The 12707-nt window shown below is 32.4% G+C and overlaps 1 protein-coding gene across 1 annotated transcript; it reads right to left on the bottom strand.

Moving 5' to 3' along the window:
• Positions 1-2324: 2324 nt before the first annotated feature.
• On the bottom strand, positions 2325-6576 carry LOC147409202 (PI-PLC X domain-containing protein At5g67130-like). The gene is made up of 9 exons (XM_086426394.1): positions 6448-6576; positions 6288-6365; positions 6082-6204; positions 5835-5972; positions 4046-4144; positions 3660-3963; positions 3344-3567; positions 3138-3224; positions 2325-2611 (listed from the first exon to the last, which is right to left on the bottom strand). Exons 1-9 carry the CDS (start codon positions 6451-6453, stop codon positions 2450-2452), a joined length of 1221 nt encoding a protein of 406 aa, XP_086282520.1. The 5' UTR covers positions 6454-6576; the 3' UTR covers positions 2325-2449.
• Between the last annotated feature and the right edge of the window lie 6131 nt (positions 6577-12707).

Here is a 12707-nt window from a genome sequence, read left to right as displayed (position 1 = left end):
TGTAAAAAAAACATCTTAAGTCAATCCTATTATTTCACTTTTATTATTGGATAATAATTATAATCAACATTCTTACAACAATTGTTTCTCAATGCACATGTCCAAGATCTATGTTGCAGAGCCTAGAAGATAAAAAATAAAATGAACCATCAAAAAAGGGTGACCATGGGAAAGATTCCAAACATTTTAAGCAGAGTTTGGGGAAGGATTGGCTATGGAAATGTCAGATTACAGTTTCGGAGACTGAGTGAGCGACACCCTAACAGTAGTTTTCAGTATTGGTTCCGTTTACTAGTTCATCCTCCACACCACTCTTAAAGGCCTAGTAGTAGACATTTTACATACAACTCCCAATGATCAGAGGCCTGCTCAGATTATGCTTAAAATGTGCAAAAGTAAACCCAGAATTCCCCCAAAATGTCATAAAATAAGAGATGCCCAAAGTCTACCCACAAACACAGAATTTTCTTGTGAGAATCATCTAAAAAGGTCTGACCTTTTCCTCATGCATTATTTTAAATTTCATAAGCCCAGATTTCATTTTCGTTTTCTTCAATTTTTATTTTTTTGCCTCTTCTTTTTTAATTTGCTTGGACACAATCAAGTGGACTTGTTCCAACTGAATTAAACGTCAAGTACAGCCAAGACAAATTTCTCCAAAAGGCACTATCCAAAGATCTCATTGCATCATCATAGGTTATAGGATCATCTTTAATATTCAAACATACATAATATTTCATGATTTCATTCATTATATCTCCTAAAAGATAAAGGTAATAATCTTTGCTAAGATTAGTTTCTCTTTTTTGACGCTTACTCCTCCTAGGTTCTATATCAATTTCATTATCATTAGATGACATATTAATTTCTTTAGGTTTAGAAAAAACATTATCTTGACTAGGTTCATTATCATTTTAATTAGTCAAATGATTAGATAATGTATTAAAAGAAGTTTCATAAAATATAGCACTTCTAGATTCAATAATTACACCTTTATCAATATCATTATTATGTTCCATTACTAGAAACCTATAAAGTTTACTATTTTCAGCATAACCAATACATGCACATTCAACAACTTTTAATCCTAGTTTGGGTCTTTAAGGATCCATTAATCTAACTAATGCGCTACTCCCCCACACTTTAAAATAATTTAAATTAGGTTTTTTACCTTTCCAATAATGACGAAGATTCAGCGGGAGAAGAAATAGTCATATTCCCAAGGGAAGCACGTTGAAGATGAGAAAAGGCATTGGCGACAGTGGGAAGGGACTCATTAGCCAAAAATTTTCCCTTAAGTGAACTATACTCAAGATTCAAGTTGGAAAAGAACAAGGCAAGTTGAAATTCTTCCCGATGTTCTGTTGCTCCAAATCGGAAGTCAAGGGTTGATAACTTTGAAGTTCCTCCTACGTACCCCATAGAGAACTATAATACTCACTGAGGAAATATCTCCCTGGTTTGTAGTGAACATGGATTCAAACAATTCATAGATGTGGGAGATATTCGTCTCCTAAGGATACATCTCTCGAACTACTACCCCGTATTTACTTTGTTGTATCCAAAAACATCACATTAGACAAAATCGAGGGCCCCATGCTATTCCACAGACAAGTGATCACCATAGAGTTCACTCTACCAATCTTTATATTTTTTATCATCTACCAGTGGTAATTATTCACTTTCAATTTTTTCTTGGCAATAGAAACTCCTTAACAAAATATGACCATAGAAGATAATTGGTGCCATTCAACTTCAAATATGTAATTTGAAAACCAGTACCATGATCAGAACCGCTCAAAGCTCTCGAAGTAGCCATCCAGAAGGTGTAAAAAAAAGTTCAAAGATTCTCAATTGGAAAAATGCAGTACAATACTTGGTACTTATATATATATATATATATATATATATATTTTACCTTAAACAACATATGTGATACTAATCTAAACCAACCCAGGCCAACAGGTTCCGTAGTCACATTCCACCTGAGTTGGTATTTAGATTTTTAATAAAAAGATTTTAGGTGAGCTTCCCACAATTAAAAAAATATATCGAAAATCAGATCATCAAATTACATGTTCGGCGTTCCATACTTATACTAACACGATGAGCCTGGCATGTGCCCCCTTGACAATTACCTGCCACGCGGCTAAACTACCTTATTATTATTAAAGTACATTACAGAGACCTCTATAATTTAATAGAGACAGGTATAAAGATAAGGTGCCAAATAGCTGATCTCATTGGAAACAGGCTTACCAGTAGGGGAGGGGGGAACAAACAAACAAACTGGGCAAACATTAGCTGATATATAGCACTAAAAATAAATAAAACAAGGCCAATTAAAATAAATCTAAATGGCTTATCTGTCGAGTGGCCTTTTTATTATTTCTATTGAATATTTCATTTGAATTGTTAATGTGGAAAAGAAACATGAAGCAAATTTTAATTATATAGACAATAACAAGAGACCAGTGGTTGAAACAGTCGCAAACAAGCACCATAGTTGAAAAAGTCTACCCGAAGAAGCAACACCATTATCTTGAGCTATGGGTACTTGAGGTGCTTGGCTTGCCTCTGGAATGTCGCATGTTCCAAAAGTCGCGTTTGCCTGTCCATAATAAAAAAATTACAAGTCAAATTTGGAGGTTTGGTTGAGATCTCCTTGTATAAAACTAATTTATCTTGCTAGTCCAACATTTGTTCCAACTCATTGCAGGATCTAAAATAACAGCATATTGTCCATTAGAACATTTTAATTTTTTGTTTTTATTTTATTAAATGGCTATGACTAGATTCATATTATCACCAGAGAATATTAAATAAATATGGGGGAGTTGCCATGGCCAAGGTCATAATTTACAGAGCCAAAAAACTTTGTTCCTATGTGATCGAACTGCCATTTCGCTTTCAATGGTGGGCATTTCAGTCACACCAAAGAGTCTAGGACCAAATATTCTTAGCCATAACAGACTAACTTCCTAATTGTACTATTTGAAAATTATGAAAAACAAGATTGTTGTCAAGGTCATTATAGACACTCTAACAATTACGGCAGTTCTGATGGATAATTATCTTTGCCAATGTGAAGAAAGTAAAGTAGTAGTTGCGGTATGACAATAGTGCTAGAGGTAGACCTTGCAATAGGCAATGTTGGCACATCCACACGTCAGATGACCATTTGCTACATCTACTGCATTTGGAGCTCCCCCTCCATCGCTTCTCTGCAACCCCAAGACATAAACTAAATAAGTACCATTCTGAATTTTACTTGTCTATTTTTGTTTAACTATGGTGTGATCTTGATTAATAAAACCTTTTCATAGAAGTATCATCAATATACCTTGTAAAAGTCCACAGCTATGAAGTTGGACCACCTTTTACCTGCCGCTTCATAACAGGTGTTCAACATGCTAATCAGTGGAGCTGAATTATGCTTGCAAGCTTGCACTGCATCTGGGTTATCAGGGAAATAATTCTGAAGGACAAGTGACCTTGTTTTCGTGTTCATAGGAGATGATTCCGCACGGTTTGGACAAGAACCCGCTTTCAATCCACCATCACCATCTATAATTTGAGCAGCCAATTAATATTCTAGACCCTATATTTTTACCTCTAATGTCGTTAATGATTTCAAAGGTGAGGGAAATATGACTCACATTGGTTCTCCACAATGTATCTCCACTCGTACGCAATACCCTCGGAAGCCTCTTTTGATGATTTTGAGGTAAAGACGACCAGACGCTGATTCTTCTGAGCCATATCATCAACTGTGGGCCAGTCTTCACCATTTTTGGGCATCCGAGACACTGGAAACCAGTATTTCCTTAGGCCAGCAGCGTTGAAGACATTGGTCAAGCCCTGTGGAGATGTTACATAGTCCTCAATGATGATTGTGACGATCTCTGAAGGGTTTGCTTCGAGAAACACTTGAATCTCTTTCAAAACGTTAATCGCAGGTTGCTGTTAATCAAGTGAACTTGTCAGATTCAAGAACATTATGTAGATAATAGAATTAATTGAATAATGAAGGACAAACACTTACAAATGCAGTAAAGTTGTAGCATTTGCCACCGAAGGAGTGACACAACCAGATGTCATTGTTGAAGTCATACATATCGAGCATCAAACCTCTAACACCATTCTGCACACAGAAATGCACTTCTCAACAGAAAGTATTTAATTTAATAAAATTACATCTAACAGGTTAATTATTTCGAAATAGATTTGAAGTTCATCATCATTATTGCCTAATCCCAAACATAGTCACCAAGTCGGGATACAGGTTTAAAACAGCAAGAGAAAATTTTGGAAAAAATGAGAACAAAACGGGAAAATCTTGATAAATATATATAAAAAAATGTAATGCATATAATACATTTAGACATTTATTCTAAGTTTTCAATATATTTTTGAGCAAAAATAAAGAAACACTATTGACTATCTATGCATGATAACATGTATCCACACATAGCTATATAATAGAGTTCGCTCGTGCCTATGGCACCGAAATCCTCTTTGGGGGGTAAGCCTTAAGGGGGTAAAAGCAGATAAAAAAAATGGAGGGATATTATTAAAAAAAATTGAGGTCAGGGGAAAAAAAATGGAAAATAATAAAGTGAATTAAAGAGGTGATAAAATAAAATGAGAGAGAGTGAAAAGGAAAGATAAAAAGTATAATGTAGGTCAACGGGACATTTGTCCTTCCACAAAATTGTATTTAAAGGGACGTTTATCCCACTTCACTCAAAACACAAAACTGTAGCAACTTAGTTGTGTTTTATTATATTGATTTTACGATGCTTAAAACAAGTTTAACCATCAACGAATCTTTTGAACAGAATAAGACACTTTAAAAAAAAATTAAAAAATCATAACATCAACACATTATCATCAAATCCCATATTAACTAATATTAACTAATATTTATGAATAAAAAACAACCATAAAGCTATAGAAATAAATCATAGGCCTATAAAATCATAGGCCACGCACCGCTCCACGTAGTGGGGTATAGCCTGAGTGCGGGGCGTAGGGACTAGTCTGGTGCGCGCAAGCTGGCCCGGATACCCTTCGTTATAAAAAAAATAAATAATAAATAAATAAATAGAACTCTAAAAAGTGGGGCAAGTCGTCATGTTCAAAAAGTGGATTTGAAGATCATAGGTGTCTCAGATCTGGAAAGTGGCATCACAGGCCCACCGATGTCTATTACTGCTAGAGATGGTTTATACTTTATTATTTGCGAAATCAAAAAGACTAAAATAACCTTTTCTTTATAAATGAATTACATAAATAGAAACGCTCAATATAATAATAAATAATATAATAAATGTGCAATAACATTGGTAGGTATTAGGTAAGCTTTAATGCTTGGATTATAAGCTACCCATATCAGCCGCTCCTGAGAAGCGAAAGTTTTAACTTTGATTGATTTGAAAGTTTTAGCAAACTTCCCCAAAAAGAAATGCTGGAAAGAGTAATAAGTTTATTTTTCTTATTTGATTATTAAAATACCCTTAGTTTCTTCTTTAATCACTGAAGTTATTCCCATTTTCTAATGTTTTTTTTTCTCTTAGTTCTAGAAAGAGACAAAGATTCACCACCCTGCATTCAATTTGGGTTTTTCTTTCAATAAAAAGGCTACAATACCCTTTCCCCAGAAAAGGTCAATAAAGTACATTTCTTTTCCCAGAACGAGGATATTTTCGTAATTTTACCAGTGAAGAAAACTGGGAAACTAAAATTAAACCGTCCCGGTTGGTTCCGAATCCGTTCAGCACCTAAAACCAACTATTAGTTTGTGCAAGAAATTAAGGAAATCTGAACCTTACGTTGAGCTGACTAGTGATGGAATCTTGCTGGTTTGTAGGAGCGACTATAACAGATCCCGTCTGCGACTTCTGACCCAAAAGAGCAAACGCGTTGTGTGTCGTCAGCCATGAATACCGATTGAAGGGTAGCCCTTTTACCTAATCCAACAAACACAAAATCGATTTTAGAGAAAGAAAAAAAAAAAAAAAATCAGACTCGTAGATCAAAAAGAGACTTTGCCAGGAATGATTTTGTTATGTTTGATACCTTTGATGTGGGATTGATTGGTTGGATTCGAGTACATCTCGGTCGAACATTTCCGTTTGCGACACAAGTTTCGCAATGCAAACCTTGGTCGCAGTTTCTGTCTGCAGCACAGGTTTGTCCTTCCTGGTAAGGAGTAGAACATTTTAGAAAATCGAAACATATCTGGAAAAAGGTTTTTGTTTCTTTGATTTTGGAGAGAGAAAAACCTTGAGAGCAGAAGAGGTGTAGAGATGGGTTGCGAACAACAGAGATGCAATGAAGATATTTCGAATGAAGTATGTTCTCTGCAAGTAAATAATAGAGACAGAGAGAGTTATTATTAGAGTTTTGAGTTGAAGATGAAAAGAGAAGATGAGAATTACATACCTTCATTTCTTCTGATTGACGATATTCTATGTCGCTCTCTCGCGTTGTCTGAGTTTTGTAAGGGCTTTTAAGTTTTAAGTACCCCTTTTCAAGGAAAGGAAATGATAAGGAAACACGGAAAAAAACGCCGTGTTTCCTCGATCTCCGTTATATTTTATTTTATTATTTTGGGGACCAACATAAACTTAGTTGGATCTGGGCTGTCAATTTGACCCGCTAACCCGATTCGACTCAAAATATTTTAGCTCAATAAATTTTGGTCAATCCATGACCTAACCATACTTGGGTTGACTTGATTTGGTCCACTTCCATATTGCATATATGTAATATGATTTTATTAAAATAAAAAACTAATATTCATCATAAAATAATAAGTTAACTAGATTTCTAACTATCTTTCACTTGTGAGGGAGATTGAACCTTTATTTTGATAAATAAATAAACATCAAATGAAGGGTAAGTGGGTGGTTCAATGGCAATTTCGGATCTAATATCAAGCGATGAGAGTTCGTAAATTGTAAGTTCGATATCTAGTATGAATAATATTTTCTTAAGAGCCACCTATGGGAGCACACCCTCACTTACCCGCATGTGATGTGCTGGAGTTGCCAATGCTCGGACATAAGTTTGGATAAAAAATAACATCAAATGATTTTAACCAACTTCCAAAAATACATGAATTTCATATTTTTTATAAAATCCAAAATACCACCTAAACAAAATCCGAGTTTCTTAGGATCGGGCTTGGACTTGGACTTAGTCGAGTTGAACCCAGTGGGGGATTTGGGCAGATCTAAGTTACTGTCCACTTCTTTAAGGCTAGGTAGGGATCATCAAAGCTCACCCTGAGCCCATCCATACGACAGTCCTAGGCGGGATTGTGACTGCGGACGATTACATCTTTTTTTTTTCTTTCAAGAATGGTGATATTTTGTCAAAAGGGCAGTTGACAACCGCGTATTTGATTAGTTCTCAATTTGGAATGTGTCAAAAATATTTACTTTGACTAGTGATACAAAGGTGTGTTTGATTGCATAGAAAATATTAGTTGGCAAATGATTTTCTAAGCGAATGATTCTATTGTTTGGGCACAATATAAAAAAATTCATGAAAAATTAATTTTGTTGTTTGAATTATATAAAAAATTTGTTATTTTAATTTATCTTTTTTAATAATTATACAAAAAATAATGATAAAATCATCTTTTTGAGAAAGATTTAAATTATTACACACCAATTTCTTAAATTATTAGAGAACTATTATTGGCACCTTATGTTTTAATTATTCCACTCTAATTACTTAATTAAAGATTAAAATACATTCTTCAAACATTACAAAGGTTTGGCTCAAATTATAATCTCAACACTATAACACTCATTCAAACAATTTTAGTAGTTGCTTACAATTACGATTAGGCTCATATAAGATCCTAAAAAAAAAAAAAAAAAAAGAAGATCAAATCTAAGAAATAATGAGATAGTCTCTTTTGGCACCTCAACTTTTACTTATTATTTTCTTTTTTATTTGTTGTGTAATTAATAAAATTTGGGGTGCCAATAGCAGCTCTCTAACTTTATTTATAAAATAAATATTGATATAATTTAAAATTAATTATTCAATAAAAATTTTATAAAAAAAAAAAAGCAGATTGATTTAGATAATTTTAAATTTTTTGATAAATATAATTAATTTTAAAATTTTAAATATTTATTTTATAAATAAAATTATGATTTTGTTTGATTTCATTTTTTTGTATGCTTTTTCATTTTGTTAAATTTATTTATAAAAAAATATTAATTTTATTTGATTTGTCATGTGCTATCAAATCATTTTCCAAGGGGGAGGGGGTAAGAAAATAATTAACTATTGATGAAGGAAAATTAGGGGTGTTGGCAAATCATTTTCATGGCAAATTTAGAGTTTTTTACGTGTCAAACACTAGAAATTGTCATTTTTCATAGAATTTTAATTTTCTCTGAATTTTCCGTGCAATCAAACATACCCTAAATATTTTTTATTTTACCTAAGGAAAATTTATTTTCATGGGTTTTGTTAACATGTATCCTAAGGGCACGCATTAAATTACATTAAATACACCTGAAAATTAATTTTTGTACCAATAATACCTTGAAAAAAGAAAAAAAAAATCTTTCCTTTACCAAAAATATCCACAAATGTTTATTCCCAACATGTATTTATTGCAGCTCAACTTGTACCCTTAAGGGCACACCTTAACAAAACCCTATTTTTATTTAAGAAATCAAATTAGATGACAAGTCAAAATTCAAACAAACCTAAGCTGTACACAATGGAAAAAACCTTTTTAGTGGTCATCCTGCGACAAAATTTCAGTAGAACCCTCTTTGTTGGATTACACATGGCATTTTTGAGGAGGTATTCCAAATATCAACAAAATTTGAAGCAGCGGCCTAGCCTCTTCAAAGTTGGACTAGTAAACAATGGGTGAATGCATATGACACAAAAGGTGAATTATTAAATACTCAAATGATTTGTGAATATGAGCGTATTGGAGAAACAAATGAGAACTTGGTGGATTCACTCAATTTAACAATTCATTAAAAATTGTGAACTAATTAACCGTAGTAAATAATTCACGTACTAAACAAAATGAACAATAATTAGTAAAATTATCAATCTAACACGATTCATCCCTTCACTGGTCATCTTGTACTAATTCATGAGATCAATGATGGTTGTTTTCCAATTGTTCATTCCTCATTCTTCATCCATCGAACATGGTTTTCCATTTTTAAATTTTATTTTCGCAAATGATTTTAAATTTGTCTTTGAAATACTTGTATACCCAATTATTTTTTAAATTATATACTTTACATGATTTTAAATTTCTCTCTCAAATGCTTGTATTATAAGATATTTGAACATTTTTCCAGGAATAAAAGTCCTTCACTAACTTTTTATTTCATAAGTCCGCATCGTTGAAGAAGTCTTCCTTTTCTTTCTTCTTTTTTTCATTGGAGAAGTTTCCCCATTCAATCATATTTTTTCCATTTTTGACCAAGTGGGAACCATGTTACCGTGAGGCCTTTTTCAACCACTCTCATGTGAGAATGATTCTTGTTTTTTATTTTTTATTTTTTATTATAGATATTATATTATTAAAAGCATTACAGGTCTGAAGGTGTAATTGTTTAGTGGGCAGTTTGTGTGACAAAGCAAGATTAGTGGACTGATCATGTTATTTTATTTAATTACTATTTTTTGGAGCTACACTTCTAAACTCTTTTCAAAAGAATGTTTGATTTTTCTTGGGACTTACACAAATGAAGCAATAAGGATTAGAAAGACTATGGGTACATATGCCTAACCAAGCACCCCAACCTAATCATGTTGGAGAAGAATCACATGAGCTCCCAACCCACTATGTGACCACACTCAAGTTCACTATGATTTCACATCCTTACTTGTAATCTTTGTAGATTTAATCGAAGAATATGTTATTATGAGAATTATCACAATGAATCCTAGGACTGGCAATGATTCGAAATATATCCAATGTTTGAATTGGTTTGATTAGAAAAAAAATATGAAAAATTGATTTTGGATCTATCCCAATCCATTCTAAAAAAAATTCGGTCCAAACATTTTTTTTAATAATCTTTTTATTATTCTTAGTTTCATATAAATACATATAGATAAAACCTTTTAATCTATTTGATTTCCTTCTATATTTGTAATTGGAAAGTAGTTTTTTAAAATCTTATAAAATTTTAAATTTTTTGAATATTGATCATTTGAAAATAAGGTATGTGTTTGGATTGGATTCGGTTCACATATTTATTAATTCGTTTAGATCGGATCGAATACATGTTTAAAATTTTTCTAATCGATATTGAAATGGTATTGATTCGGTACTTGACAGATCCGCTGCTAGCCCTAATGAATTTAGGTAAATTTTTTGGTTTTAGTCTTCTAAACACCTACTTTGATGTATATTAATGTTGGGGTGATATTGGATTTATTGCGATTCTCACATTTCTGACGTAGAGGTGCACACATAACCGTAAATGCTTTTACTCATATCTTGAGGAAACACATCTATGGTTATGTTTGCACCCCAAGTTAGAAATGTGAGAATCGCAGTAAATCCCAATGTCACCCCAACACAACTCTTTCATGTATTAATTGTTGTGAATTTAAAGATTCTTATTTCAATATAATTAAGAAAATAGTAAAGAAAAATAAAAAACAAATCAAAGAACACAACTATTTACATGATTCAACAACGATGTCTACATCCACTGATAAATCCAATCTTTTTCAATAAAAAATAAAAAAGAGTAGTACAAGAAAACTCAAACCCCAAATCAAACCTTGGAACCCTTGTGCACCTCTCTTCGTGTCTTTATAGAAGAAGAAAACCCCTATCTATCTAAAACATTGCATAACTTTATTATTTATAGGACTCCTACATAGGAAACTTATGCTGACCATTAGATATATTAAAGCCTAATCTAACGACTAAGATAAATGATACAAATAAATAACAATAATATATCTAAATTTCTGAGAATTAATTGATTGATTTTGATTTTAAATTCAGCAACTTATCAAATCCTAACCATCAAGAAATATTTGCAATTTTCACCTGAGTTCATAGCTTGGGTAATTCTTCATCTGAAACTTTCTTTCGTTCCCATACCAATGTGGTATCTACCAATTGCACAGGAAAAAACTTTGTAGCGGCACGTTCAAAATTTTGGTAAAACCATCTTCTTTAGATTACACGTGGTGTCTCCAAGGAGGTCTCCCAAATATTAATGAAAATGTAGGGGTGTGAAATAAAATACAGAAAAAACACGTGTCATGCTGTAAAAGGGTTCTATCAAAATTTTGAAACGGTCTGCTGGCTTTAAAGTCAGACTCAAATGCACAAAGCAATAATATATATCCATAAATAGAACAACTTGAAGAATTTTCAAATTAGATGACAAGTCAAAATTCAAACAAACCTAAGCTGTACACAATGGAAAAAACCTTTTTAGTGGTCATCTTGCGACAAAATTTCAGTAGAACCCTCTCTGTTGGATTACACATGGCATTTTTGAGGAGGTATTCCAAATATCAACAAAATTTGAAGCTGCGTAGCCTCTTCAAAGTTGGACTAGTAAACAATGGATGAATGCATATGACACAAAAGGTGAATTATTAAATACTCAAATGATTTGTGAATATGAGTGTATTGGAGAAATAAATGAGAACTTGGTCGATTCGCTCAATTTAACAATTCATTAAAAATTGTGAACTAATTAATTGTAGAAAATAATTCACGTACTAAACAAAATGAACAATAATTAGTAAAATTATCAATCTAACACGATTCATCCCTTCACTGGTCATCTTGTAGTAATTCATCAAATCAATGATAGTTGTTTTCCAATTGTTCATTCCTCATTCTTCATCCATCGAACATGGTTTTTCCATTTTTAAATTTTATTTTTGCAAATGATTTTAAATTTCTCTCTCAAATGCTTGTATCATAAGTGAAACTTCTTATTAATATTCGAACATTTTTCCAGGAATAAAAGTCCTTCACTAACTTTTTATTTCATAAGTCTGCATCGTTGAAGAAGTCTTCCTTTTCTTTCTTCTTTTTTTCATTGAAGAAGTTTCCCCATTCTATCATATTTTTTCCATTTTTTACCAAGTGGGAACCATGTTACCGTGAGGCCTTTTTCAACCACTCTCATGTGAGAATGATTCTTGTTTTTTTTTGTTTTGTTTTTTTATTTTTATTTTTTATTATAGATATTATATTTTTAAAAGCATTACAGGTCTGGCAGTTTGTGTGACAAAGCAAGATTAGTGGACTGATCATGTTATTTTATTTAATTACTATTTTTTGGAGCTACACTTCTAAACTCTTTTCAAAAGAATGTTTGATCTTTCTTGGGACTTACACAAATGAAGCAATAAGTATTAGAAAGACTATGGGTACATATGCCTAACCAAGCACCCCAACCTAATCATGTTGGAGAAGAATCACATGAGCTCCCAACCCACTATGTGACCACACTCAAGTCCACTATGATTTCACATCCTTACTTGTAATCTTTGTAGATTTAATCGAAGAATATGTTATTATGAGAATTATCACAATGAATCCTAGGACTGGCAATGATTCGAAATATATCCAATGTTTGAATTGGTTCGATTAGAAAAAAAAATATGAAAAATTGATTTTGGATCTATCCCAATCCATTCTAAAAAAAATTCGGTCC

The sequence above is a fragment of the Akebia trifoliata genome, chromosome 2 (genome assembly GCF_017979445.1).
Source record: "Akebia trifoliata isolate Shusen 1 chromosome 2, ASM1797944v1, whole genome shotgun sequence".
Taxonomy (NCBI): domain Eukaryota; kingdom Viridiplantae; phylum Streptophyta; class Magnoliopsida; order Ranunculales; family Lardizabalaceae; genus Akebia; species Akebia trifoliata.
Note: the sequence above shows the minus strand (reverse complement) of the source record. Positions and strands in the feature narration are given on the sequence as shown.